General features: G+C 37.8%; 1 protein-coding gene across 1 annotated transcript; it reads right to left on the bottom strand.

Annotated features, from left to right (window-relative positions):
• Window positions 1-20,675: 20,675 nt before the first annotated feature.
• Window positions 20,676-27,351, bottom strand: LOC100795134 (protein arginine N-methyltransferase PRMT10). The gene is made up of 8 exons (XM_003522870.5): window positions 27,047-27,351; window positions 26,265-26,457; window positions 25,766-25,871; window positions 24,736-24,925; window positions 23,023-23,208; window positions 22,860-22,943; window positions 21,945-22,160; window positions 20,676-20,969 (listed from the first exon to the last, which is right to left on the bottom strand). Exons 1-7 carry the CDS (start codon window positions 27,233-27,235, stop codon window positions 21,984-21,986), a joined length of 1,125 nt encoding a protein of 374 aa, XP_003522918.1. The 5' UTR covers window positions 27,236-27,351; the 3' UTR covers window positions 20,676-20,969; window positions 21,945-21,983.
• Between the last annotated feature and the right edge of the window lie 66 nt (window positions 27,352-27,417).

Genomic DNA, 27,417 nt, shown 5'->3' on the forward strand with positions numbered 1-27,417 from the left:
TAAGAACAAACCTACCCAATGAGTCCCTATGTACATAAATCATGAAGATGTTGGGTGCACGAGTGATTTTACGAAAGAGTGTTGCACCACTCAACACATTCATCATACCACCTATCATAGGGATTTGGTGCCTAATAATACCTATTTTAGGCACCAACAAAGCACAAGGATTTAAGCTCTTGCGAACCAAAGCCTCATCCAACAACTCCTTTACTTGAGGAATAACCTCAAGCTCAAGAGGTATGGCGGTGCTAAGGGATGTTTCCCTTGATAGGAGAAGGTAGAAAGATTGTTTAAGAAGGAGTGCCCTTTTAATATCACCTTTTTTTGCAAAATGATTTTCCTTCATAACAATCTTCTTGGAGGAATCCTTTTCCTCCTTTTCCTTCCCCTTGGCCTTTGAAGACAAGGCCTTACTATCCTTCTTTTTCCTTTGTATTTCTACTTTTTCTTCCCTATCCCTCTTATCTTTCATAGTTAGTTGATCTTTAGCCACTTGTGAAGCTGTTTGAGGATGTAACACCAATTTAGTGCCAAGATGGGTGAGGGTAATTTCATTAGTTAGGCCATTGTAAATGATCTTCTTATCAAATTGCCATGGCCTTCCTAAAAGAATATGTCCTGCCTCCATGGGAACTATATCACAATTAACTACATCTTTATATGTCCCAATGGAGAAAGGTACCTTCACTTGTTGGTTAACTATCATTTCCCCTTGCTCATTGAGCCATTGAAGTTTATAAGGTTTTGGGTGAGGAATGATAGTGAGGTTCAACTTGGAAACTAATCTTGTGCTACAATAATTGCAACAAGATCCACTATCCACAATGAGAGAACAAGTTTTATCTAAAATTTTGCATCTTGTATGAAAGATGTTCTCTCTTTAGGATTGAGATGGATCACAAGATTGACCTCCAAGGAGCCTTCTAACCATTAAGAGGTCACCTTCTTCATGGGGGTAGACTTCTTCGCTAGACTCTTCACCCCTTACATCATCTTCACTTCCACTAGAGGAAGGGCAAGAAGTAGTCTCCTTTTGACTACTATAAATGTCTTGACCCCTCATGATCATGGTTTTCTTTGTGGAGCATTGAGAGGCAATGTGACCTCTCCCAAGACATTTGAAGCATTTAATGTTGCTAGTCCTTTCTTGGGAACTAGTCTTAGGGGTGTATTTCTCTATGGTATTACCCTTATCTTCCTTAGGTTTTGAAGGTGCAACCCCCAAAATTCCATGGGCTTGGTCCTTCCTTGGATAAGAGTGAGAGCCATAAGATTTTAAAGAAGGTTTTCTTTTAAGTTGTTGCTCCACTCTTGTACAAAGTTGGACTAGCTCATCTAGGTCCCTATATGGAAGGAGTTCAACCTTGTCCCTCACTTCTATATTAAGCCCACTAAGGAACCTAGCTATGTTTGTTCTTTCCACCTCCCTAAGTCCAACTCTTAAAAAGAGTAGTTCCATTTTTTGTCTATATTCTTCAACACTCATACTCCCTTGTTTAAGCCTTTGGAGCTTGTCCATTAGCTCCCTTTCATAGTAGGAGGGAATGTGTCTCTTCCTAAGGGCACTCTTAAGATCATTCCAATACTCTACTGGAGGATCCCCATGAATCCTTCGTTCCCTAACAAGGGAAGTCCACCAATAGAGGGCATACCCTTGAAAGCTAAGGGTAGCCAATGGAACTTTTCTCTCTTCGCTAATATGATGGCAAGCAAAGAGTTGTTCAACCTTCATTTCCCAATCTAAGTAGGCCTAAACATTATCTTTTCCATGGAAATACGGGGGCTAATGTTAACCTCTTGAGGCCTTCTATCCTTTTCCCTTCTTTGGGAGTCATGTTTAGTATGTGAACTATGGCGCCCTCTATAATAGTCGTTATGTTCTTCACTTAAACTCTTGCAAGAGTCATAACTACTATAGGAGGCATGTTTTTCTCTTTTCATTTCTTTCATTATTTTTCTTCTTTCTTCCTCTGTTATTTTCTCTCTTTCATCTTGCCTTATTTCTTCCACTCTTTTTTTACCTTTTTCTTTTCTCTCTTGTTTTTCTTTCCACAACATAAGGGATCTAAACTCATCTAATATCTTATACAAGGGGTCCTTAGGAGTAGAACCCTCACCATTAACTCTAGATGAAGAATGAAGACTCATGTTGGTTCCTAAGTTATGGTTCTTTCTTGTTGGGGGTTTGAAAACAAAAGGTAAAAGAAACTATGGTTGAAACTAGCCAAAATAAACACTAAAAGAGGTGTGAAAGATAAGGTAAAAACTAATTGGTAAAAGGAAATCTATCTAGGCGGTTTAACAATGGAAGGTAAAGGAAATAAGCTATGAAAGTAAGCAAGAAATGTAAACTAGGCGAATCCTAAGAGTGTTTGGATGACCACATTTAAGGTTCCCAACAAAACACTCACAATCCTAAGGGAAAATTGCCTAAAATTATTACACACAAATGGAAGTAGGGTGACCTATTGGAGGCTCCCAACTTACTTCCAATGAAAGGCCTTTTTGTTACAAAATTTGAAAGCAATGAAAGTAAGTAAATTGTTAATTACAAAATTACAAAAAGGTCCTCAATTTTGGTGGTTGTGTTCTCTCTTTGGTGATTCAGTCAATTTGGAGTGCTTCTTAGTCCAATAGCTCTTGAGTTCATTTTTCCCTTGCTTCTTGACTCAAATTCTTCAAGGGATGGCACCAATTTCCTATATGGAAACTCACAAACAAGGAAGCAAAGAGACAAGAAATAACCGAAGACCAAAAAAATGAGATGAAAGCTAAACCAATATAGTTTTAACAAGACAAATTTTCAAGGATGATTCAACAATTAAAGCAATGAAAAGAACATAAAAGCAAGCTAGGACTCAAAGAGAAACTTAGAATGGCTCTAGATTAAAGTAAAAAAAAAAACAAAAAAAAAAGACTCAAGAAACCTCTAGTTTTGGCACTTGTTTTCACACTAATTTTCAATTGAAATTTCAGAACTAAAATTGGTATAAACTAGGCACCAATTATAGAACAAATTTTGAGCCAAAACAACAAGCATGTAAATCATGCAGATTTTGATGATGTCAAGAAGAATTTGCTTGAGAAAGGGGGAGAATGTAAATCATGCAAGCTTTGATGGTGTCGAGAAGAAATCACGTGTTTGTCATCATCAAAAAGGGGGAAATGTAAATGTATGTATACATGATTTTGATGATGTCAAAAGAAGAATCAAACAAAGTTGCTTCAAAAGATAAGCATGGCTTCAAGATTAATACAAGATTGCTTCAGCAAACAAAGCCTTGCTTCAAGATTAACTCAAGATCAAGCCTTTCCTTAAAACAAAGTGCTTTCAAGACACCATCAAAGGCAATTTATCTAGGCGGTTTAACAATGGAAGGTAAAGGAAATAAGCTATGAAAGCAAGCAAGAAATGTAAACTAGGCGAATCCTAAGAGTGTTAGGATGACCACATTTAAGGTTCCCAACAAAACACTCAATCCTAAGGGAAAATTGCCTAAAATTATTACACACAAATGGAAGTAGGGTGACCTATTGGAGGCTCCCAACTTACTTCCAATGAAAGGCCTTTTTGTTACAAAATTTGAAAGCAATGAAAGTAAGTAAATTGTCAATTACAAAATTACAAAAAGGTCCTCAATTTTGGTGGTTGTTCTCACTTTGGTGATTCACTCAATTTGGAGTGCTTCTTAGTCCAATAGCTCTTAAGGTGGTTTTCCCTTGCTTCTTGACTCAAATTCTTCAAGGGATGGCACCAATCCTCCTTTCCAATTCCCTATATGGAAACTCACAAACAAGGAAACAAAGAGACAAGCAATAACCAAAGACCAAAAAAATGAAATGAAAGCTAAACCAATAGAGTTTTAACAAGACAAATTTTCAAGGATTATTCAACAATTAAAGCAATGAAAAGCACATAAAAGCAAGCTAGGACTCAAAGAGAAACTTAGAATGGCTCTAGAGTAGAGTAAAAAAAACTAAAAAAAAGACTCAAGAAACCTCTAGTTTTGGAACTTGTTTTCACACAAATTTTCAATTGAAATTTCAGAACTAAGATTGATATAAAATAGGCACCAATTATAGAACAAATTTTGAGCCAAAACAACAAGCACACTTCCCTTGCATTTTTTTTTCCTTGACACTGATTTCTTTTCCAACTTGTGTGATTTTTCTTATTTTTTCCTTTAATCCAAATCGCTTGGTTATTTTTTTATAATTTTGGTCCAGATGTCTAGAAAATTCAGTAAAACTGTCAGCACAAAATTCTTAGTGACCAATTCCCAGTAATTTGTACAAGTTCATATGTTCAAGCGGCCAGCACCAACGATTTCAACCAAGAAATCAAGAGTAGTGTTTATGTTGCTTAAGGCTTGGATAGTTACAATTTGTGTTTGCTTATGCTCAATTATCTTGAATAACACAATTCAAGAGAGCTTAAGACTTATTTTTATTCACAAATCCAGCCACAACTCAACTTCATCATAGGCATCATGTAGGAAACTTAGAAAACAAAAAAAAAAGTTCAACAACAAGATTACTTCTAGGAATTGATTTAGAACATGTTATGAACTAAATAACATGCATGAATTAGACTCAAAATTCAAAATATAGGCTAAGAATGACAAGAATACATGAACAAATGTATCTAGAATTCTATAAACAAAATAAAAATTCAACACAAACTTAGAACATAATGTGACAATTACTATGACTAAACATGACTCTAAGAGAACATGGATTAAGTGATTTACACTTAGATTTTTGTGTTTTTTTTCTAATCAATATTTTGGAATAAAATTTAGATCTAAAGTTTCAGCACAAGAATAATATGAATGAAAAATGATAGAACCTAAAATCAACACAAAAACATGATTCAAGAGTATATCTACAAAATTTGAACCATAGAAATGCAAGAACAAGTGTAGATCTAAGATTTAATCGGTTTATTTATTTTTTTAATCTACTCTAAACAACACCAAACCACAAGACAATGGAGGATATACATGGAGAATAAGATGAAGAACAAGGAATTAAAGAGAATTCACTGAACAAAAAGATAGAGGAAGCAAAAGAATATCACCTAGATGAAGATGCTCTGATACCACATCATGTAAGCTCCATTGGAGCTTGTAGGCCTAGGATCTTCTTCATCAATGGATTCCTTTTCTTCTTGGAAGATGAATGGCAGCGGAATGGAGAAGGAAGAGAGAAAGGAGACGCCACTTCAAGGAGAAGATAAGTCTAGAAGAAGCTCACCACCATAGGAGGCCATGGATAAGAGCTTAGAGGAAGAAAGAGATTAATGAAGGGAGAGGAAGAGAATAGCACGAAATTTTGTGCTCTAAAAGAGCTCTGAAATCTGAAGTTTAATTTTCAAATGATCAAAGTTCCAAAAAAATGCACACACATGGCCTCTATTTATAGCCTAAGTGTCACACAAAATTGGAGGGAAATTTGAGTTTCTATTCAAATTTCACTTGAATTTGAAATTGAATTTGTGGAGCCAAATTTTGGAGCCAAAATTTCACTAATTATAATTAGTGAATTTTAGCTATGGTTCAGCCCACTAATCCAAGATCAAGTCCAAGATTCTCCACTAAGTGTGCTTAGGTTTCATGAGGCATGTAAAGCATGAAGGACATGCACAAAGTGTGACTATATGATGTGGCAGTAGGGTGTAGCAAGCAAATGCTCACCTCCCCCTCTAAAATTTAATTGGATTGGGCTTCCCCCAATTCAATTAAATTTATTTTCCAACACACACATCAAATATTCACTTAATGTATGTGAAATTACAAGGGCTGAAAAATCCTACATTTCTAGGTTACCTTACCTATATTATGAAGCCCTAAATACAAGGCCAAAAAAATAATGAAACCTCAATCCAATATGTACAAAGTTAAGCGGGCTCATACTTAGCCCATGGGCCCGAAATCTACCCTACGGCTCATAAGAACCCTAGGGCCTTCTCTTGCATTTCTGGCCCAATCTTCTTGGAGTCTTCTATCCAATGCCCTTTTAGGGTAGGATTGCATCACCACCATAGGAAGCCATGGATAAGAGCTTGAAGAAGGAGAAGCTGAGGGGAGGGAGAAGGAAAGAAGGAGCACGAAATTTTGTGCCTCAAATCAGGTCTGAACTTTGAAGTGTAATTCTCAAATGATCAAAGTTGAAAAATGCACACACATGGCCTCTATTTATAGCCTAAGTGTCACACAAAATTGGAGGGAAATTTGAATTTCTATTCAAATTTCATTTGAATTTGAAATTGAATTTGTGGAGCCAAATCGTGGAGCCAAAATTTATGGTTCAGCCCACTAATCCAAGATCAAGTCCAAGATTTTCCACTAAGTGTGCTTAGGTGTCATGAGGCACGTAAAGCATGAAGGACATGCACAAAGTGTGACTATATGATGTGGCAGTAGGGTGTAGCAAGCAAATGCTCACCTCCCCCTCTAAAATTTAATTGGATTGGGCTTCTCCCAATTCAATTAAATTTATTTTCCAACACACACATCAAATATTCACTTAATGTATGTGAAATTACAAAACTACCCCTAATACAAAAACTAATCTAGGTGCCCTAAAATACAAAGGCTAAAAAATCTTACATTTCTAGGGTACCCTGCCTACATTATGGAGCCCTAAATAGAAGGCCCAAAAATAATGAAACCTTAATCTAATACGTACAAAGATAAGTGGGCTCATACTTAGCCCATGGGCCCGAAATCTACCCTATGGCTCATAAGAACCCTAGGGCCTTCTCTTGCATTTCTGGCCCAATCTTCTTGGAGTCTTCTATCCAATACCCTTGGGGGGTAGGATTGCATCAAGTGAAACGTATCAAAAGAAAGAGCATAAGAGGCATCGGGAATATCAACAAAAGACCTTGAGGTCTTACAAAGTAAGGGAGACATCGAAGTCTTGACGAAAGACTTTGATAGTCTTTGAAAAGATAAAGAGTCGAAGACATGGTTGTCTCTGCATGCCAACGGACATGATTGTCTCTGGAAGGCAAAGAAGACTATAATAGTCTTGAAGACAACGAAAGCGGATGACCATGATTGTCTCTGCATACCAACGGACTTGATTGTCTCTAGAAGGCAAAGAAGACTGTAATAGTCTTGAAAACAACAAAAATGGATGACCATGATTGTCTCCGCATGCCAACGGACTTGATTGTCTTTGAAAGGCAAAGAAGACTGTAATAGTCTTGACAACAACGAAAGTGGATGACCATGATTGTCTCTGCATGCCAATGGACTTGATTGTCTTTGGAAGGCAAAGAAGATTGCAATAGTCTTGAAAACAATGAAAATGGATGACCATGATTGTCTTCGCATGCCAATAGACTTGATTGTCTCTGGAAGGCAAAGAAGACTGTAATAGTCTTGAAAACAACGAAAACAGATGGCCATGATTGTCTCTACATGCCAACAGACTTGATTGTCTCTGGAAGGCAAAGAAGACTTTAATAGTCTTTGAAAATCTTTCACTAAAACACGAACACGCTTAGCAAAGAAACAAACCTCCAAACCAATCAGAGCAACATATATTTTTGAAGAAAAACAATGTGACTACTGGGGAAGGAAAGCATGCTGATAGAATTCCTCATAGATTTAGGATATTTGCATTTCATTTCTAAAAGAGCATTAGAAGAAAACACTGGGTCCAATTGAAATAGAGGAAAACCGCTCAAAGTGTATAAAATCTCACATAGGCAAGTGTTTCATCCTAACCCCAAACCACAGACATGTCATGATTTGACTTTGTAAGTCATTTCCCATCAAATCAAAGATAATATGCATAATCATGGATTAACAGGATTTTTTAGGAAGTTGGATTTTGGTGGGAATTTGGCTTTTGGGTGTTCTGGCCCTTTTCCTTTTTTGTTTCCTTTTTTCTCTTTGGGTCGATGCGGAACAAGAGCGGACACAAAGATTTGGTTTGTAACTAAGCAAGTGATTGCTTCAGCATCCTTCAGGCTTTAACCAAGTCATTGTTACTTTTCTTTCCTTTTTGCTTTTGACAATTCTGCACATTGTTCAGACATTGTCCGGTCGAAATAACCTCCCTATATTTTTCTTTTCTTTTGCTTTTCTCTTAACTCACACTTGCAACCCAAGGTAAAAGAAGCTTCTTTTGGAAGATCCGTTTGTTCTTTCTTTCGAGGGTAAGGTTGGAGATTTCCATCCTAGGTCAAGGTTATGGCCAAAAAGTTGATGTTTGGCTCAAAAGGCCTACGAATGGTGAGACATGATGTATGACGGGATATTTGTTTAGCAAGTGGCTCAAGAATAAGGGAATGACCCAAATCATTTCCATGACACGCATATGACGATGATGATTAGAAATTTATGCAAAACTGATCATGCACACATCAATGTGGACACTCAAACATAAAGCTTTGTGACCATGCAAACACTAAGGCTTAGGGTTCGTTTCCCCCATTCAATCAACCCAATGTTTCCAAAAAATGCTCCTTTACCAAGTCATGCATACATCCAAGTCCATTTAGGCATTTCGGGAAAACCTTTCATTGCGTTCACCCTTTAGGCGCACATTCTTTTTTCTTCAAAAACCTTTTTGTGTTATGATCCGGGAATTTTCCAAAGAAAACTGGCGGTCATTCTTTTTCAAAAACATGTTGGCCTTTTTAGTTTTCTTTCCCTTAGCTTTTTTTCTTTCAATTAATTTCTTTCAAGCAAAAACTTTTTAGAAAAGGTTTGTAACCCGGGCAAAGTCGGTATCCGAGATTACACTTTATCAAAAGGAACAAAAGGTGTGTGAATGAAAATACACAAGACGCCCCCTATTTTTTTGGCGCTTCAGACAAACCATTGCAACATACATACGACAATATGCTAGAAGCGATAAGGTTAATCACAATGAGATAACAAACAACTGAAAGTAATAACATAACATCCAGTTTTATCGCAATGAGATAACAAATAAACGAAAGCAAACATAAGGTTTAGTTTTATCGAAATGAAATAACAAATAAAAACTAAAAGCAATAACATCAAATAAAGATGAAATCACTATTTTTGGCGACCCCAGCCGTGTGACTCTGCCTTCTCAAGTGAAGAAATCCAGCACGTCGACAATATCGTCATTCTCCTGAGCTCTTCCATCGTCCCCAGGTTCCCCTGCAGGTCCTGCTCCTGTCTCAAAATTGGGTTCATCACCAGGCCAGGCAATCGTGGCCTCGAACTGCTCAGGGGTAGGCCACAGGAAAGGACTGGTGTCCTAGCTCTGCTGGTGCAAAGTGTATCGGTAGAAGGTCTCATTCAGTTGCACCTAACCCTGGTGATTGGCCGCCTGCTGGCCACTCACATGCTGCATGTACCTGTGCATCTAGAGCTCTATCCTTCGCAGGTGAGTGGAGATAGACTCCAGGGATGGTGTCTCCTGTAGAGGCGGTAGTGGCACATCTACAGCTGGCTGCTGCTGGCCCTCCTCCTGCTGCTGGGCTTGCCTAGGCATGCAGTATTTCTCAATAAAGGCTCTGCTGATGGGAGGCCGGATAAGCTTGGTGGGGTTGACCGGCACTCCATAGAATTGGCACAGGCCTGTGATCAAAGCAGGAAACCCCAGGGCCCTATTGGACTTCTCCGGGTCCACTGGGTTTCTAGGAGGCGCTATCCCTACAAACTGATACATAGCATCTGAGATCAGCTGGGCAACATGTACACTCACCTGAGTCAGGATGGCGTAGACCAGCTGATACTTCGACAGGGGGAGGTCTAAGTTATGGTCGTTGGGGAGAATGTTGCTAAGCAGCAACGTCATCCTAATCTGTGTGAGGTTGGTCATGCTTGTGCGCATGATCCGCACCCGTCTCCCCGCTATGCTCCAAGAAAAGTCCTACCCCGGAACGCACAGCAATTGGCTGATAGCCTCCTCGTCGAAACCTGAGGCTTGGCTCCTCCTCTGGCTGTACTCACAACGTTGGCTCTCTTCCAAGATCAATGGATGCCCCAGAAACTGGTTAATGGCATCCTCATTGAAAGGGATCCACTGGCCCCTCACCCAGGAGCGTTTGTCTCTGACTCCCTCCTTCGTGGGCTAGGCGTTGGCATAAAACTCCAAGGCGCTTCCCTTTATCGCCTTTTAAGTGGCATAAACAATGTCGAATTCTGACAGTAGAACCTGCCACGGAGCAATCCGTCCAATGAGAGTGGGCTTTTCAAATATGTACTTGACTGGGTCCATCTTGGATACCAACCAAGTGGTGTAGCTCAGCATGTACTACCTTAGACGTTGGGCTGCCCACACTAAGGCACAACACGTCCTTTCAAGCAAAGAATAGTTCATTTTTGCTTAGGTAATAGACAGCTTGTTCCCTCTTTTCGAACTCGTCATGCTGCCCTAGCATACACCCCATTGACTCATCCAACACAGTCATGTATAGGATAAAGGGCCTTCTGGGCACCGGTGGCACAAGGACAGGAGGATTCATAAGGCATCGCTTGATCCTCCCAAATGCCACTTGGCAGTCATCGTTCCATTGGACAGACTGGTTCTTGCGCAATAGTTTGAAGAGAGGCTCACAAGTAGCGGTTAGCTGCGATATGAACCTCGCTATATAATTCAGACGCCCTAGGAAGCCTCGGACCTGCTTCTCGGTGGGTGGCTTGGGCATTTCAAGGATGGCTTTCACCTTGTCCGGGTCTACCTCTATCCCTTTTTGGCTTACGATAAAATCGAGCAATTTTCCTGACTTAACCCCAAAAGTGCACTTGGCGGGATTCAATCTTAAATTGGTACTTACGCATCCTTTCAAACAACTTCTGTAAGTTGATGAGATGTTGCTCCTCGGTCTTAGACTTGGCAATCATATCATCCACGTAGACTTCAATTTCTTTGTGCATCATGTCATGGAATAATGCTACCATAGCTCGTTGGTAGGTTGCCCTAACATTCTTAAGCCCAAAGGACATCACTTTGTAGCAGAACGTCCCCCACAGGGTGACGAAGGTCATCTTTTCCATGTCCTCCAACGCCATCTTTATTTGGTTGTAGCCCAAGAACCCGTCCATGAAAGAAAATAAAGCAAAGTTGGCAGTGTTGTCTACAAGGACATCGATGTGCGGTAAAGGGAAGTTGTCCTTTGGACCGGCCCGATTTAGATCCTGATACTCCACACACATTCGTACCTTCCCATCCTTCTTAAGGACTGGCACTATGTTGGCAACCCATTCCGGGTATCGAGCAACTGCCAAGAAGCTGGTGTCAAATTTCTTTTTCACTTCTTCCTTTATTTTCAAGGAAATCTCGGGCTTTACCCTTCACAGCTTTTGCTTGACCGAGGAACACTCAAGATTCAAAGGTAAACGATGTTGCACGATGTCAGGACTTAAAATTGGCATATCTTGGTATGCCAACCTAGACCTCTTTTTTTTCCTCGCCAACACCCAAGTTTACGATTTTCGTCTCTTCTTGGTGTGGCTTCATTTCCCTTTCTTATTGTTCGACCATCCTCCTTAGCTCTGGGGGAAGCTCCCAATCCTCATCTTCTTCATCCTCAATTTGGTTTACTAGCTGCTCAAAATTGACGTCTGGGTCCTCGGTATTAGTACCTTCATAGGACTCATTATCGAATATGTATCGTTTGATCGCAACAAAAATAAACATGTAGACGAATGAGAATGCATGATAGTGCAAGAACAAATGAAGAAATATTGCATTTATATATATTTGATAGCAAAAGACAAACCCAAACAAGGAGACAACCCTAAAGCCTAGGTCCAGCTATAGGGTTTAGACTAAAAAATTACATTATGTTCGCCACGAAAATTCCAGGTTGCTCGACAATTTGCCAGTTCCCTAACTCAAACTCTGGGGGACACGGTCGTACCCAATTTGATTGCTCTTGAGGGACTTCATCGTGGATCATGGCGACCCACCCTTCACACATCCAGCCCACGCTGATGAAGCTTTCGCTGATGTGACATAAGGAAATCCCTTTCACTTGTGGTCCATGCAGCTGGCCCATGCTTCTACCCCTCCTTTCTAGGGCACTTCTTCTCACGTCGGCACGTGTAGTCTTATATCCTAGCTCGAACCTTCCGTGGTTCCCTTTGAACACTACCAAGCTCACCACGCCATTTCCGTTTCGACCCAAACCCCTTTTGGGCTCGTACCCATGCCTTAACATCACACGAGCTACCATCAAAGCGGCATCGGATGAGCACGGTTGCACCGGGGAAGACTCGACATAAGCGTTGCTTACCACTTCCAAAGCTTGAAAGGATGTCTCTAAGGACTCCTCCACGGCTTCCACATATGGCATAGAAGAAGGAAAACTTACAAGAATGTCTTCCTCCCCTGAGACTGTGATTAATTGCCCTTCCACTACAAATTTCAACCTTTGGTGGAGCGTTGAAAGGACTACCCCGATTGAGTGAATCCAAGGCCGACCTAAAAGGCAGCTATAGGTCGGGTTGATATCTATCACTTGAAAAGTGATCTGGCATGTGTGGGGTCCAATCTGAATTGGGAGATCAATCTCACCCCTTACATCCCGGCGGCTGCTGTCAAAAGCCTGCACCACCATGGAGCTTGGCCTCAGGTGTGATGCATTGAAAGGCAATTTTTCCAATGTACTCTTGGGCATGACATTAAGCGACGAGCCGTTGTCAATCATCACCTTGGCCATGATGTGTTCCAAACATTTAACAGACACATGCAAGGCCCTATTATGTCCTCGATCCTCAATGGGTATCTCCCCATCGGCGAAGGTGAGATAATTGTTGGCGGTAATATTGTTGATGATGCCCTCGAAGCCCTCCACAGATATGTCTTGGATGACATGGGCCTCATTCAAGATCTTGACCAGAAGTGCCCGATGAGGCTCCGAGTTCATGAGTAGTCCCAACAGGGAGACCCTAGCTGGAGCTTTATTGAGTTGCTTGATTACCTTGAACTCATTTGCTTCTTCAGCGGATATTCTTTTTCTGCCGAAGTCTTCCTCTCCCTTAGCAAACCTCTCGACCGAGACCTCCTCATCTGGAATAGGGCTTGCCTTGTCGCTCTCTTCTGTGCCCACCTTCTCCTTCCCCTTTGGGTCTTTAGCTCGCATCGGACGGGATTATAATTGATACAACCCCTCGTTCCCATCAAGGGGACGTTTGAGAACCCTTCACATGAGGACAAAACTCCGGCTCTTCCTTCCTTCCATCAGGGGAACCAATTAATGGATGCCCCTACCCTACTAGCCAAGAGTTGCTCCCAATTTGCCTTCCCTTTCTCGGCACACATGCGGTAACCAGACGGGTCTACTTTCATGACAAAAGAGGTGCGAGACCAGCCATACATAAAGAGCGGGCGTGCAGCAGACAATCCTTGCACCACTCTTCTCGCATCTTCGGTCAAATGTGTCATAGGCATCAGCCAAAACAGCAACGACTGGGCTTTCTTTGCTATGGTGATAAGCAAGGAAGGCGTCGATCACTGCTAAATCCACTAGCCCATCCACATTTGGAAAAAGGACGACTCCAAATACCAATAGCGCCAAGACATTAATGAATGAAGCCCATTCACCTTGATCTGCCAAAGACTTTGCCTTCTCCTCCAAGTGCTTCCTTGGTATTCCGACTACCCCATTTCTAATTTGTTTTACTTCGTCCAATTCTTGTGCCGAGATTTTGACCACCTTGGCTATCCTCGCCAAGGAGGGGTAGAACCCAGAAAAGAGATATGGCTTTCTTCCTCCTAGTGGGCATCCCAAGATCTCTTCAAACTCTTCCACAGTTAGTACTAACTGAAAGTCCCCAAACGTGAAGCATCTTAGTGGCTAATCATAATAGAGAGTGAGGGACGCTATGGCTTCAACAAAGACTTCTATCATAGCCAGATCCCAGATCTTTCCATATGTCTTGTGGAAAGCTTGATGTTGGAGGAAATATGATGAATGCATGAAAGAATGCTTATGCTATGCATGGCATAAATGCATTTTACAGACATGAGAGCCTGAAAGATCACCTCTTCTTACTCACAAGGCATTGAGCATCATGGTTCATTTATAGTCATTACCATGGTGCCCCATGTATGCATTTAAGAAGGTGATGCGGACCTTCTAACTTCCCATGACCGAAATGATGAGACAAAAGCAATGCATGAGTGACGATGCAATATAGGTATACATGCGTGGGAGCACGTGGTTGATAGCATGAAAAGAAACGTTCTAGATGAACAAGCATGGTAATGCCATCAAATAACAACACAACAAGCATAGGAGAGACGCACACAAACATGACATTATAAAGATATGCATGGTAATGTCAAGGAAACAACACGTAGCGTGTTTGCTCCGTACCCCTATTTCAGGAACCTAATGGGGGGATCTAAAAGCTCGCTATTTAGTGATAATTACCAAGGTGGTTGCACCTAGCTTTCAAAGGTTTCTAGAGACATCATCCTCTTTGATATCAAACATTGTGGCGGTAGGGACTATCAGCGACAATGTATCATCAAAGAGAAAAACTCTAGATGAGGTTTCACTATCATCAAGCAAGTCGGAGACTTAGCATGACCACAGATTCACCTTCGCTTCCTATGTTCCCATGGACCCGAGTATAGGACCCTTAACAACTCACAGTGTGTGCTAAAAGTGTAGGTGTTGTGTGTGCATCAAATGAACAAATATTTATCAATGCATGCATTAAAATAAACAACTACACAAAAAACATTAAAAGAGTTATATGCATATAAGAACATAAAAGAAAGAAAGGGAAACAAACAAAAGAGAAGTCATGATAAAGAATGCACACATATTAAATGGCCTAAATCTCTAAAGAAAAGTCCCCAACAGATTCGCCAACTGTCGCAATCTACCCTTCGGCGGGAGGGCGACGCGAGGCTCACAAGTGCATCTTCCAAGGAAGGAAAATGCGTGGAGTCACCACCAATTTTTATTTGAGAAAAACGTTAGAAAAACCAAAATGCGGTCTACTAATTTAAAGGATAAAAGGTTCGGGAGTTGTTTACGTGCGGGGAAGGTATTAGCACCCCACACGTCCGTCTCAAGGGACGGCATCCTTTAACCAAATGTGCAAAATCATGACTTCAATTTTTATTTTGTTTTCCCTTTTTTATGTTTTTTATCTTTTTGGGGTTGACAAGAGCGAGGCTCTTGCTCCTACGTATCCTCAATTGCGATGAGAAACTTAGACCTACGTAGTTCTTTAAAGAAAGAAAATTATGCATAGAGTTTATTTTAGACTTTAAAAGGTTCATTTTAACCGTTTAAGAGTAAAAATACCATTAAGGCGTTAGACCTCAAACGGATTCAAGCGATTTTTATGGATAAAAGCTTGATTATGAGTTGATTTTAGCTTTGGTTCAACTTGGTTATTTTCAAACTCATTAGAAGAGGACGTGCAAAGTAAATGACTGGTTGAAACTTTGTTTACACTGATGGAAAGAGTTTACGACACAAACGATCAGTCGAAATTTATTTTAACAGTGATTAAACGAGATTACAACACAAACGATCAGTTGAAATTCATTTTAACAATGATTAAGTGAGATTACGGCACAATTAATCGGTCGAAACTCACTTTAAACAAAGAAAAAGATCACCAATGGTAGAAGAATGAAGATGAAGACATGTAAAGCAAGGATGGACCCCTAAGGGTGCATAGAATGAATTCACAACTTCAAAAAATAAAAACTAACTAGTCGAAGAATGAAGAACGACGAAGAACGATGAAAAACGGACGAAGAACGATCACGGAATCGGTCACGAAAACATTACGAAAGCGTTACGGAAGTGCCTCGACCTTGATTTTTCTTCTTCTTTCTCCTTCTTCTCACTAATTTCAATGAAAACCTCTTAATATATGTTGGACCCTTCTCCTTAGCCCCGTCACGCCTATTTATAGGAAATGAAGGGTGGAGGTTGCACAGCAGCTCGCCCAGGCGAGCTACTTGCTTCCTCCAGAAGTAACCTAGCTCGCCCAAGCTAGCTGATTACTTCAGCCCTAAGCTTCCTAGTGGACCCAGGTGGGCCCAGGGGTTGAAAATACCCCAAAAGTGACCCTTTTGCCCTTCTTTTGAATATTTTTCACATTTCCTTCCAAAACATCGCAAAACCCTACGGATTGCACGACAATTGGTGTTAAGCAGCTCAATTCGACTGACAAGAATCCAAATATTGGCAAACAATCATCCCCAGACAAAATTAGGGTACGACAGCCATCATGAAAAAGGGTTGTTAGGTTTGGACGACCATTTTCACACCTACCTTAGATTTTAATGATTAAAAAAGATTAAAAATTGTTGATAAATTAATGAGTTTATGACAACTAGGCAGGATCAACTTTACTAAAGGACTTAACTGTTATCTACATATATTGTCTACGCTCGGAGGGAAACATCCTGTTAACTATTAACAAGCGTCCAACGCACTAAAACCATAAGTGTCCACTTGTTATATAAACCAATGTTATACATTGAGTATGATTAACACTTGTGTCCAGTTGGTATAAGTCTCATACTTATTTTTTATTAAGTCTAGTGTTGTACGAAAAGATTATGCTAACCGAAAAGGGAAGTACGCATATTCTCTCATAAAAATTCATTTTGCCTTTCTTTATTTGAATTGTTAATATTTGAATTTAAGGAAAAGACAGAATAGAAGAGAATAGAAGGTCTACACAAAATATTCCTCAAGGGTCAATTTCAACAAGTACAAGGAGCACATGCAATTGTCTTTACCTTTGTTTTTTCCTCTTGAATCAAAACATGTCATGTAACCTTATCTTCCAGAGTGAGACAACAATCATTTCAAGGACTCAACACCAATCCCATAACAGATCTTTCACTGAAGTCCATAAAAGGTAGACTATGCCCAAAAAGCAAGACAATGAAATTATTACAAGAAAACGAGAATAACTTTAAAGCAAAACTCTATAGAAATCACTAGACGATTCATTTTAGCTTTCATTGTTTATCCTTTTTTAAGAAAAGTTATCTTATACTTAAGCTTTATTATTTATCCACTTGTTGAGTGTTATTTAATGTTTGTATTCATTCAAACTACTGTTTGTGAAAGTCAGGAGTGGCTTAGTGTTAAACATTACTTGGGTTTTCTTAGATTTAACGAAGGTCTAAGATAGTGCCAGAAGTGGCTAAAAGAACACTTGTATAGCCAAAAGTGCCAGTACAAAATATTGATTTTGTAATCAAGTTTTGATTAGTGGAACCCTTTACTGTTGTATAAAGGAGGATTGGACATAGCTCTTTTTGAGTTAACCGGTATAAATCAAGTGTTTTTGTGTCTCTTCTTAACGATTTTATTAAGCATTCTCTTAGTGCTTTCTGTCACTCTTTTTATACCAAGTTTTTGCTTGAAAAATTGTTTTAGAACTTTATTTACATAGTTACTAAATGATTAAACTTAGCTTTATCAAAACTCATTTCTTTTCGGTGGAAACTCAACATATATATATATATATACACACATGTATGTCTGAATCTATAATAATTAAAAGTCATTATCTTTGATTAACACACTATTTAATCCTTTTCTAGTGTGATTGTTGTTATTTCAAGAGCAATTATAGGCTTTTGAAAAAAAAAGAACAGTTAGAGCATGTTAGACAAACCACGCCTAAAAAATGGATGGACGCTCAACAACCACGGGCACACGAAACCACCACGTGGTATAAGCTTTCTACTCGATAAGTCAACATTGTCTCTTTGAGACAATATCGACTTAGGGGCAACTGTTCTAAGATAAATATTAGATTTCTACTTGATAAGCCGACATTAGCTCTTTGAGACAATATCGACTCAGGGACAACTGTTCGGGGTAAATATCAACTTTTTACTTGATAAGCCGACATTCCCTCTTTGAAACAATCTTGACTTAGGGACAACTATTATGGGATAAATATCAGCTTCACATGTCACAAACACCCTTTTTCCCCTCTATCTTTATGTGTTCTTCTTTCTCTCAAAATGACCTATTTCTCTCAAGTTATCTTCTACACTCCAAATCCATTTTCATCTCAAGATAAAGAAGGTTCCACTGAAGATTCGAGGAACAAGTTAACAGCTCAACTCTCTTCCCTTTTTCTATATCTATCTCACAACTTCCTTAGGTAAGGGGGAGGACACCAAATCCCTTTCTTTCTAAGTCATAACAATGGACTAAAAGTGAGACATATCCCTTAATCTCTCTTTGAATCTTATTTTTTATGGTCTATGTATATGATTGTGATTCTCTAATTTTTAGAGTTGATGTTAATAGTGCTTTGTTGTTAGAAACTTTGATTAAGCTTGATATGAGTGGATGATGTTATTAATTTTGTTATTGAGTTGAATAAGCATATTCATGTGCTATATGCATAAGTTTCAATAAATTCTTCCTTGCTTGTCAATGGTGGTCTCAATTTTGAGAAGAGAATGTGAAAGGAAGAAAAATTTATCTCATTTTAGATTGATTATGGATTGCATGTATGTGTTGTGATTAGGGGTAAGAATAGGCTTAGGCCTTCGACAGGGACCTGTGGTCTAACCTACATTAGGCACAAACTTTTTCAAAAATAGGTGAGACTTAGACTTTTATAAAAGTCTTTGATTAAAAAAGATCAAGTTTTAGGCCATTCAAAAAGTCTTTTTAGATCTAGCAGGCCAACCAATTTAACTAAGTATAAATTATAATCATTTTATTATTATTATTATTATAATGTATCAAATCATACATTTGTTTATCTTTTAAAAATATTTTGAATGTTGACTACACAATAAGATTCAAACATAGAAGCTTATTGAGTGACAAATTTATGATTTAATTAGAGAGCTTATTACAAAATAGGTTTTTAGCTAAGTTATCTTAAAGGTGATAAACTTATATCATATTAACATGCTAGGCTAACAGGTCAAGTTAGACTTTTAAATAGGTCAGATCAGTCTTAAAAATAAAGTCTATGGCAAGTAACATGTTAAGCTCAGGCCTTGAATTTTTTAACAAACTAGACCTATTTAACAAAAGCCTTGTTTGACCTAACCTATTTTCACCCCTAGTTGTGATAAAGATCTAACTACTACCTAGTTGTGTGCCATTTATGTTGTTAAAAAATTTGAAAATTTTAAGGTAGATGCAATAGGTTGGTATTGGGCTCCTTTATTTAATCTTATTTTTTTATAAAAAACATTTTTTAGTAAATAAATAATTTTCTATTTTTTAATGTGTTTATCTAAATTTTTTTTTTAAAACAACGTTATTTTTGTTACCTAGTTGTGTGCCATTTATGCTGTTAAAAAATTTGAAAATTTTAAGGTAGATGCAATAGGTTGGTATTGGGCTCCTTTATTTAATCTTATTTTTTTTATAAAAAACATTTTTTAGTAAATAAATAATTTTCTATTTTTTAATGTGTTTATCTAAATTTTTTTTTAAAACAACGTTATTTTTGTTGCTTCTTAAAAAAAATCACTGTTGTAAAAAAATACTTTTTTAAGAATATTTTTTAATTTAAACAAACCAGCCCATTAATCTGACTGCTCTACTAGGATATCTTTTTAGGCCATTACTTCCTGCACCCCATAATTTTTAATATTCCCAAATTGCCTTTCCTTTTTTATAACTTCCTCTCTCACCTCCTTTCCCCTAAGTGGAGCCACTCCTTCACCAATGCGTATTTCCAATTCGTGATTCTTCAAAAAAGTCCATTATAACCACCAAATCAACACACCAACAGCACCACATCCACACCCCAGGTACCGATCCCTTATACCAACCAACATAAGAAAGCTCGATAGGTTCCACATGAACCTCACTTATAAATATTTTGTTTAAATATTTATTAAATTATATATAATAATTAAGAAAAAAATTATAAATATTAAAAAATACGAAAATGAACATAAATTTCACTTCCACTCACATTTCAGCTTCCTCTCTCCTCACATTTCTTCTTCTTTCAACTTTTCTTCCTCTCACGTTCTCTTCCTCTCCCTCACATTTTTCTTCTTTCAATTTTTCTTCCTCTCCTCACATTTTTTCTTCTTCTTTCTTCTCTCTCCTGGACGCTTCTTCTCTCTCCTGGACGCCGCTCCTTCTTCCCCACTTCTTCTCCTTCTTTCAACTTTTCTTCCTCTTCCCTCACATTTTTTTATTTATTTTTTTTTGGTTGGTTTGTTTTTTTTTTCTTCTCCATCATCTCTTTCTGTTGAGTCATGACAAGTGTTATTCTTCCTTAGGCATTTTACAAGTAACTGTCACATTTGATAAAAAACAAAATTTGAAAACTATACAGATATTCCCAGTTCTTTCCCAAAAACTGAATCTATACAGTGAAGATCTTGAATGGTGCTTTATTACTGGATTAGGAAAAGATCAGATCTTCAACTTAACTTAAGATCTATCCTCAAGATATATTAAAGATGCTCTAAAACTTATGCATTAGGTTGTGAAAAAGTAAATTTCATTTTTTTCTATATTTCTCTCCTAAGTACTTATGAAAAAGTTTGTCCAAAATCCTAAATCTCCGATGAAACTTTTTAGAGCCGGTGACTTTATGCACCAATATCCAAAGCCTTGTTTGCCAAACAAGGAAATCTCTATATCCAACAGATCACAACATCACTATTGTCTCGTCGTATAATTATAAACGCCAATTGAAAAAGAAAAGTTTGTTGTAAGATGGAACGCCAAAACAGAAAAAATATCAGGAATCCTATATAATTAACCAACTAATACAAACTTCAGCAGAAAATATTATAAAACTAAAAGGGCCACATGCTTCCCTTAAAACACAGGTAAACACAACCAGCACGACGAGGGTTATCCAATCATCACCACTGAGGCATGCTAAACGTACTTGAGTGGCAAGTCATTAACAACCAAATGATTGGAAACCGGTATGTTGCAAATGGCGGCAACTACTTTTTTTCCTCTTACTACATAATTAAGAACCATACAATTCTATATGATTACAAAATATGAGCCGTTCCTGATGAAAAGAAAAAATGGTAACAATTAATTCTAGAGATATAGTTCCTTATTTTTTTTTTTCTTCAAAAAACTCTAATGAAACTAAAAACAATTTGATTATTTCGCAAAAAATAAGCTAAACCAACTGCTTCATTAGTTAAAAGTAGCTATTTAATTATTATTTGAAGACCTTTCTATAACAAACCAATTAAGGTATTAGACTATTCTTTAGTTAGGACCTCATCTTTATTGAATTTTTAATTAATAATAAATAATGTTGAAAAAGCAAAACTACCCAATTCGACATGTGTAAATGATTTATAACATTGGGAAAAAAATGTGGCCATCCTTTTCATTTGATAATATAATCAAAATATCTATTGAAGTTATTCAATTGGTTATCAAAGTGAAGTCCAAGAGCTAGATTCATAAATATTATAATTAAGGTCCTTAGTTATCTTTGCTAATAAGAATGATTTTCCTTCAAAATATTAAAAGTTCTTGGTAGAAAAGACTGTTAAAGTAGACTCCACCATAAGGATACAATTAACCAAGGCAACTGGTATATGATGTAATTATATAGGGCAAAGGCTAACCAAAGCCTTTGTCCTAAGGGTATTGGTTAAGGATCTTAAATTAGAAATACTTTTATTGGGAGGTGGAAAATTACACTGCTCATGGTCTTTTTTACGTTCTCCTTTGATTTATACAATAAATATTTTTCTCTTTTAATTCTTTAACCAATGTTCTAAGGACACTAGTTAGTAAGACTCACTATATAATGAGATATGATACACATACAACAAGTTTATACAATTTATACATCATATTTTGTGCGTGTCTCTCTCCTCAATCCTATCATTTATTACAATTTAAATTCAATTTTTTTCTGTTATCTCTTTCTCTTTCTTAGTTGTATATTTTGTTGTACAAATTATTGTACAGATATCATTTCTCTTGTATAATATCATTATGTAATTATATATAATTATACCTTGTATCTTGCAGTCCCCAGAATTTGAAATCCAGTTTGCTACTCAATGTAGTACTTATTTTTGAAAGGTGCAAGTATCTTGCCAGAATGCTGATGAATCTCACATCCAAGTTCAACCTCCATCAAACGATGGTTTTCCTTTGAGCGACTCATTAGAAAAGAAACCCTTAAATCATCACCTTCATTCAGACGCATGGGAGGATGCAAGAGGAAAACCTGTCAAATGATTAAATATATTATGAAACCAACATTATCAAACACAGCTGGATAAAAGTCATGGCATAGGTTGACTCAAAACAAATAAATGCTACAGAGAAAAATGCCCCATCCATCATAAAGTATGAAAGTTAAGCCTTTGCCTATCTCCCTTTCTCTATAAAAAATTTAACATGTATTTCATCAATAGAACAAGCACTTTAAGGGTGTGTTTGAAGCAAATTAAAGAACTACACTAGCAGAACAGCACACTACAAGTAGCTGAGTCATAACTCAACTCAACACAACTTTTTTATCTGTTTGCTGTTTGGAGATTCATGCAAGGTACAAGTAGTTATGAGAGAGAAGGAGAAGAAAGGATGGAGGAGGAGAGTTGAGGAAGAGAAGTCACAAGAAAACTACAGAGGAGACGAAGAAAGCATCAAATATTTAAAACTTTTGACCTGTGCTTTGTCTTTGTTTTATCCTGTCCTATGACGATTTTTAAAGTCAAACATGGAACGAGTATGTAGTGTTGTCCAGCCCGTTTAATTTTTTAGCAAACCAAACATAACTCTAAGGAAGTTAAAACAAGGAACAATCTATTCCTTTAATAGTGTTCAATTGTTCTCAAAAGTAATGAACCTATATTAGAGAAAATGATAATGACAAATTATTTCATGGATAAATCAACTACCAAGAAGTTGACGCAGCACAAACCTGTTGGCCCCAGTGTGTACCATAATCTACACTGGGAGCTGTAGTTAACTCAATCTCGTGTTCAGCTGGATCCTCACTTCTTCCCTGGTGGGTAAAAACAGGGAACATTGGGATTTATGATATTGATATATACAATTCTGTTAAAAAGGTCAGAGTAACTTACCCGAAAATGTACATCAAACCACCCTCCAAATCCACATAACTTTGTGTTTTCCACGGTTATTGACATAGAAAAATTTGATCTAACTTTCTCTATGTCAGCCACAGTGGCAGTTAAACAATCAATTTCCTTTATTATACCAGCAGTTCCTATGACTTGATGGGGATGAAGGCTGTTCCACAATGATGTCTAAAGAAATCACAGCAAGCATAAATTAGTTTCATGTGCAATAGAAAATTTAGTGTTAACAAATGATTTATCCTTCTATATTTTATATTCTGGCATTGGAAGCCAGTTTCAATGTGCTACATTTATACATCTAAGAACACCCCACAAATAAAAAAGAAACGATTTAAGTTAATAATTTTATCACCATATCTTTCAATATTATGCAATTTCTTAAGGTGAAATAACCACCAATGTTGTCAACCTTGTAGATCCAACCTAGGATCTGAGAAAGGAAGTAGACACATAAACATGGGATTGTAACGTAAAATGTAAGATCCTTCCTAACATATAATGTTATATTCAAGAATACACACACCACCCATACATGCATAAACATGGGATTGTAACGTAAAAAGTAAGATCCTTCCTAACATATAATGTTATATTCAAGAATACACACACCACTCGTACATGTATGCACACATAAAATAACACGAGTAAATTATGGTTCAAAGCATAATGAACGTGATTTGTGAACTCATACCAAGATAAAAGACTTCCTAATAAACAAAAGTTGTAAAGTTACAACTAAAACAATAAAACTCACAAAGGTTTGACCAGTAGCAGATGGCATTTTCAGCATAAGAAATCTAGACAAAAACAAGGGAATGAAGGACAGGCCACTAAAATATCAGTCTCATTGTCTCAGCCGACCCTAAAGAAATGAAGGGGGCTCATGATCAAACCACACAATCACATAGATGCAGAAGCAGAACACATCAAAGGAAAACAGGTCACAGAAGTAACACAGAAACACAAGCCCAGCTCCCACACAATGATGCAGTGCACAAACACAAGCACAGAGACACAGCATCCAGCCACTTGCACAGAAGCCCAGAACACACTTGCACATAGACATAAACCTTCCAAATATTGGGCCTCTTTAGGTCCAAACCCAGCATCTAGTCTTGTTGTGGGCCTAAATCCCTAACACTCGTACACTTGCAAACTGACACAGTAGACAAGGTGCCCACAACTTCATGGCGGCAGGGACTTCTGAATCAAAGAGGGTTCATTTTCAGACAATTAAAAGGCCTCAATGGGATTTCTAGAATTCGGTTTACGTTTTGGAGGGTAAAGTAATTTTCGGATCAAGGATTTTCTGCAAGTGGCTTAACCCACTATTCATTGTTCATGTTCATGAAGGATCCTAGAAACACACGTTCCCCCCACTCCCCTTTTAACACACCAGCAAGCAATCCAATCACAATCCCAGCAAAAATGAGTTCCAAGTAGTGATTAGGATCATTCAATCTAGTAAAACACATAGAATTGTGTTTGTACAAGCCATCACCCAACTTCAACAAACACGATAACACTACCAAATTTAACTTTTACAAGTCACAACCGATTCACAAATTTAAAACAGATAAAGAGAGACTAACACCAACTTAATTATAAGAACTGATACACTTCCAACTATGATCAAAATTTTATTTCAAAAAAATGAATCATCACACTTAAGGTGCACCAAAGTATACAACTTGCCTGTAGATAATATTTCCTCTGCTCCTCTGAAAAAGGTTTCGTTAAAGTGCCCATATCAACACCATAGTAGGTTTTTGTTTCATCAACAAAGTTGTGCCAATCATCCATAGTCGACTCATAATCACCCAATTTGTGATCTACTATCCCAGTCCGGATAGGTGCCATCCACATGCGAGCATGACTAGGATACCTGCCAAATAAAGCCGCTTAAATCACTAATTACATAGGTAACATCTAAAGCAACCAAAGAAATACTCATATGCACTAGAGATTTTCATAACAATAGCAATTCATAATCATAACCATGCCACTTTCGTGACAAACAGTTACCTTCGGAGGCAATAACCAAATCATTTATATATGTAAATTGTCACCAATTCACCATTGGTAATGTAAGAAAAAGAGCATGTTAAGCACAACTTGCCAAGACAATAAGTCAACTGAAAAATAGGTACAAGTATAGGACCAGAGCAAATGCATTCCTAATTCCTTTGTCTCAATTTATAAAATAGTTTTATATTTAAGTCAATTTCTTAGGTTTGGCACTACATACGTTGACTAATGACTATGGACTTTGAAGCTAGCCCAATTCTGTTGAAAACTATAGAATATGCTACACAGAACAAAACCTTGTGCCTTGTGTCAGTTGCGTGTAGCTCTAGTTTTAAACATGGAAACAAAATTTAAGATTTAAGTTTAACATTTTTTTATTAATAATTAAACTTCAAAAACTAACTGCTGCTGGTAACATTTTGCATATACAATACAATATAGAAATAAAATCAAATATTTAGTGGCCAAAACTACTCTAGTAGATCTCAACAAAATCCCAAAGAAAGAATGAAATGCTGCTACATGAAGAATGAACTAAACATTATCTATTTAACACAAGATAAAACCACAAATAGAAGAATAGGTAAGGAGTAAGGTGCATATCAAGAAGCCACAAAACATCAAATCAGGTAGATGCATCATAATATTAATATTTTTCTCTGCATTATTGCAGAAAAATAGTTACAGCAATACATACATCACTCCTGTCGGTTTGAGCCAGCAATCACGAGCATGTATAACTGAATCAAACATAGATTCACGCAGAAGAAAATAACCCATCCATTCAGAGATGATCACATCAACTGCAAAAGTTATACAACAAGTCAACAATGTTTAAGCCAAACAATTAAAACAAAACATAATTTAGATAGAGAGGGAAAAAATCAACAATTTCAAATTACTCATAAAACACAGAAAGCAAGATGCTTGTTTAATTTAAGAAAGCATTTTCCGTTTCCTATTTTAACCAATAATTGCAAAAATAAAATCATCTTGTTTTTCACTTTATTGTTTTCAAAAAGTTGTATAGAAAATCATGAAAACACCAAAAAACTGTTGTTTTCTTCCCCGCAAATCCTTTAAAATAACTAACAAAATGTAAAAAAGTGCCATTTTTGTAATCATTAATGGACAAAAGAACTGGAGACAAAAAAAAGTTCTATCATACAAACTAAACAGATCCTAAAAGTTCTAACCTCTCTCTGGCAAGGTAACTTCCTCCATCGATCCCTCGATGACCTCAACTACGTCCTGGAGATTATTCGCTTTGATGAGTGCACGTGCGTGTTCCGACATCTTGGTAGCTTCCACTGCATACACCTTCCTCGCACCTGCCTGTGCCGACCATATAGCAAGAATGCCACTTCCAGTCCCCACATCCAAAACAGTCTTCTCCCAAAATTATCTCACCAAGTCAGCTCAAAATCACTCCCACAAACAAAACAACATAAACACAAGCAACAACCCTAACCAGCACACTCAAGTTATAACACAATAGCAAAGGTTACGCTTAATTTATTCTATAAAAACTAACCTACTCCGGTGCCCAGAGGCTCTGCGCTGAGCGAAGGTATGTAGGCAGCCTTACCCTTGCTTGCATATGCAAAGAGACTATTTCCGGATTCAACCGCATGACCAACGGTCACTAAGGCACAACTTTACCGTTGTGCCAGGGCTCGCCTCACGCTCTTGAAAACATTTCTACAACTCTATAACTTCCATTTTAGCATCGAAGCTGAACTCAGTAATCTAATTTCACGAGTTTTATTTTACCTCATCTTTTGTTTACACGAAATAGCAAAACAAAATCCCATTTTTTTTCTAAAAAAATTAAGACAGAGCATAGATGCAGTACATTCTCTGCTAAAAGTTGGGTAGTTTCATATAAGATGACTACACTTACTTTATGGAACTTAAATGTTAGTAGCAGGTTAGAGGGGTGAAACGGTAATAAAGAATGAAGAAGAGGGGTGAGTACCTTGCCAGCGAAGTGGCGTTTGTTTTCAAAAATGGCGTTGAAATAAGCGTCCATGCGAACGCGGTCGGAGAGCATCTCCTTCTGGTGGTAGAGGAAAGCGTAGGTGCAGAAGTAATTGGCGTAGTCGACGTCTTTGGGGACAGGGGCGCCGCCACGACCACCTGCGACAGCGTTCGCGGAGGTTCCCATGTTCACTCGCTCTCTGCCCTGTTCAATTTTTAGGGCAGGGTTGCTTTGGCGGCACTGCAAGGGCGGCCTTTGCTTTGCTTCTCTAGTCTACCGTTATTTTTATGAGCTGTGTTTTCGGGTTTTATTATTCAACTCTCTTCTTTTAAAAATTATTTTTTTCTTAAATTCTCTCTATAATTAGA

The sequence above is a fragment of the Glycine max genome, chromosome 4 (assembly GCF_000004515.6).
Source record: "Glycine max cultivar Williams 82 chromosome 4, Glycine_max_v4.0, whole genome shotgun sequence".
NCBI classification, from domain to species: Eukaryota; Viridiplantae; Streptophyta; class Magnoliopsida; order Fabales; family Fabaceae; genus Glycine; species Glycine max.